The sequence below is a fragment of the Mus caroli genome, chromosome 10 (assembly GCF_900094665.2).
Source record: "Mus caroli chromosome 10, CAROLI_EIJ_v1.1, whole genome shotgun sequence".
Taxonomy (NCBI): Eukaryota; Metazoa; Chordata; class Mammalia; order Rodentia; family Muridae; genus Mus; species Mus caroli.
In genome coordinates, this window is record NC_034579.1 from 95,969,986 (window position 1) to 95,973,652 (window position 3,667).

General features: G+C 39.2%; 1 protein-coding gene across 1 annotated transcript in view; it reads left to right on the forward strand.

Moving 5' to 3' along the window:
- Rassf9 (Ras association domain family member 9) overlaps nucleotides 1-3,336 on the forward strand; it is a 33,251-nt gene extending 29,915 nt beyond the window's left edge. The window contains exon 2 of the mRNA XM_021175264.2: nucleotides 1,945-3,336. Within this exon, the coding sequence (XP_021030923.1) occupies nucleotides 1,945-3,205 (1,261 nt within the window). The 3' untranslated portion in view covers nucleotides 3,206-3,336. The remainder of the gene's footprint in view (nucleotides 1-1,944) is intronic.
- Nucleotides 3,337-3,667: the final 331 nt, after the last annotated feature.

Genomic DNA, 3,667 nt, shown 5'->3' on the forward strand with positions numbered 1-3,667 from the left:
AAAAAAAAAAAGAATGACATTAGGTGTGTCCCAAATGTGTTTAAATAGATCGAAAAAGTTCTTCCCTATTTCTAGTTTGTTTTAAATTGCTATAATAAGTGGATATTGAACAGGACCAAATGTTTTCATTCTGTGTCTACTCAGATACACATTATTTTGCCTCGTTTGTAAACATGCATTATTAAGTTTTCTATAATGTTAAAAAAAGAAAATCTATATAATAACATTAGTGAGTTTTACTACTAAAACATAATTGTTGTATATTCTAAGTGTTAAATGAAATGGTAACAATATCCTTGGTTGTTTCTTCTTTGTGTGTATGCTTCAGGTTATTAAATAAAGTGATGAATGAATTTGCCTTAACTTGCACAGCAGATCTCTTTGCCCTTATAGGTCTCATGACATCATAAATCATACGGGAGTATAAATCATGTCACTTCTTTGCTTGCATTTTGGAGAAGGGTATTGTGAAAGACCCAGTCCATGAGATTTACACTCCCAATAGAAAGAGTTTTAACAGTTCTCCAAAGAGACTATTAGCAGTTGTCATGATTCCTTGCTTATTTTTACTCAAGAAAAGTCTTTTTATTCACCTCTGGATAGATAGTTCTTTGTATTTTAGTTTACATTGAATTTATGCAGGGATTCATTTCTGCCATATATTTACAACAGTAAAGGGATGGACACTTGCTATGACGATGGTATTCAGATGCATGATTGGGAGAGAGTCATTTAGGATTTACAAGTATAGAGAGTGACTTTAAATAAGCATGCACCTTCTCTATCCCTTTTCATAGAATGTTCTGTGCTACTCTGGTATTTTTATCAGCAAGACATCTTCACGAGATGAAGTCTCTTGGTCTTGTGATTTAGAACTATGAGCCACAATGAACCTTGTTTTCCCTTTAAAAAGTAGACCTATTCCAGCAGTTTGTTAGATAGTAACAAAAACCAAATCAATGCACCACTTCCCCCAATAGCAAAAAAAAGAAGAAGAAAAAAACATCAAGTCTATGTTCATGTATATTCCAAATTGAATCACTTCATAAAATCTTTGTGTCTAAAACAATATTCCTGTGAAGTGTCATCTTTTCATCCTTTCCTAATAAGGTTGTATAGATTATTGTGAGATAGCCCTGATAAAGAAAGTTGGTCATTTAAGGTATGTGCTTAGGGCCATGATTCCCTCCTATTCGTGGTAGGTTTTGTTGCATGTTTACAATGGCATAAGCTGTCTTATTACTTCCTGTCTACCATGCCCCCTACTCGATGTGCCCCCTTTACTACTGTGGTGTTCTTTCCAAGTATTTGGATTTCCCAAGAGCCAGAATGACACCTCCCCCCCTGCCTGAAACTGTGGATTGATTCCTTCTCCCTTGAGTAGTATGTCGAGTATTTTGTCATAGCGAGGTAAAACCGGGTACTATTTCTGTTATTCCTCTGTAAACATCTCTGTTTACTGCGGTTTCTGCAGTAAGATCAGGCATGGTTGGCACAGAGCCAACGTAGCAAAAGCACTTCAACTATTCTTGACTCTATAACTGTAATACCTAAACTTATCATTCCACCCTATATTTCCATGTTTTTACTTTGGAGCTTAGACTTCAGTAAGAAGGGGAAGACGTCATCCCATATCTTCTTTGCATGTTGTCTATAATTACTGTCATTGCATCAGTTCTGCGAACCTGTCAAGACTACTTTGAAATAGTAAATGAAAGAGCATTTCAATGATTTTTTAGTCACAATGTGTCCCTTCCATAACGAGCTACAAAAGGAAACTGAATAGAAATCCGAAGGTTTTGCATGCATATCCTGAAGCACATCTTCCCATTCTTGTGTAGGCACAACCTAAGAGTGTGTAGAGGCGAGAAGAGGCATTAATGCCAACCCATCTTTCTGAGTTTACACAGGCGATGACAGAAATGTTCTTTGTTTCCTTTTTAGATCTCCAACTAAAGACATGGATCCTGAAGAGAAGGAAATTGTGGTTTGGGTTTGCCAGGACGAGAAGATTGTCTGCGGATTAACTAAACGCACCACCTCCATCGATGTTATCCAGGCTCTACTTGAGGAACATGAAGCCACATTTGGAGAAAAGCGATTTCTGTTGGGCAAGGCCAGTGACTACTGCATCGTAGAAAAGTGGAGGGGCTCAGAGCGAGCCCTTCCTCCTCTGACCAGGATCCTTAAGTTGTGGAAGGCTTGGGGAGATGAACAACCCAACATGCAGTTTGTTTTGGTTAAAACGGATGCCTTCCTCCCAGTTCCACTGTGGCGGGCAGCTGAAACCAAACTAGTGGAAAATAATGAAAAGCCTTGGGAGCTCAGCCCAGCGAATTACATGAAAACGTTACCACCAGATAAACAAAAACGAATCGTCAAGAAAACCTTCCGGAAACTGGCCAAAATTAGGCAGGACACAAGTTCTCATGATCGAGACAATATGGAGTGTTTAGTTCATTTGATTATTTCGCAGGACCACACGATTCACCAGCAAGTGCAAAGAATGAAAGAGTTAGATATGGAAATTGAAAAATGTGAAGCTAAGATCCACTTGGACCGAGTAGGGAATGATGGGGCCAATTACCTTCACGAGGCCTATTTAATGCCTAGGTTAAGGGATGAAGAGCAGAAGTTAGACATTCAAGCGGAGATCAACCAGACTCTAGAGGACCTGAACGACAGTGAGGGGTTGGCGCAGCTGGAGGAACAGCTGCAATACTACAGAGCCCTCATCGATAAACTCTCTGCTGAGATTGAGAGAGAGATGAAGGGTGCAGGCATTGATGGGATTGAAGACATGGAGGGGGCAGCTGCCTGTGAGCTGGAAAACTCGGATTTGGAAAGCGTTAAGTGCGATTTGGAGACAAGTATGAAAGCTGGTTTGACAATCCACTCTCACTTGAGTGGCATCCAGAGAGAGATTAAATACAGTGACTCACTGCTTCAGATGAAAGCAAGAGAGTATGAACTCCTAGCCAAGGAGTTCAGCTCACTTCACATTAGCAACAAAGATGGATGTCAGGGAAAAGAAAACAGAGGAAAGGAAGCTGAGGCTCCCAGCAGCAATGGGGAGACCCCTCTATTAACTCAACGGGTGTTTAACACATATACAAATGACACGGATTCAGACACTGGTATCAGTTCAAACCACAGTCAGGACTCTGAAACGACTCTGGGAGATGTGCTCCTGCTGGCAACTTAACTTCAATTGCTTCTTTCTGACCTTTAATGATGTTTTGTGTGGTTTAACAACGAATCTATTCCGTATATAACATTGTCAAAATGTAAACCATGATAAAGTATTCAGTAGTTAATAAAAACTAGTGGCCACCACTGCTTGTTTTCAATATAGTATTTCCAACTTTATGACAGGTTCAAGCGAAAGAGTGTAGTAAGAATGCAGTAAATCTAACTTATGGTTACATAAAGCGGACACAATCTAATGAGAATTGATTGATGATTCCCCCCACAGCTTCTATGAGGCATGAATGATATGGACGTAAAAATAGTTCTCAATGTTGTTCATCAAAATATTCATACTGCAAGCATGAAGCAAAATCAACGTTTCTCAGTTTTGACATTTTATCATTAGAATGTCTAAGTCTGTAAAGTGCAGGGATGTTCCTATGTCATATACATCATATGTGGATTAATTCAAATCTTT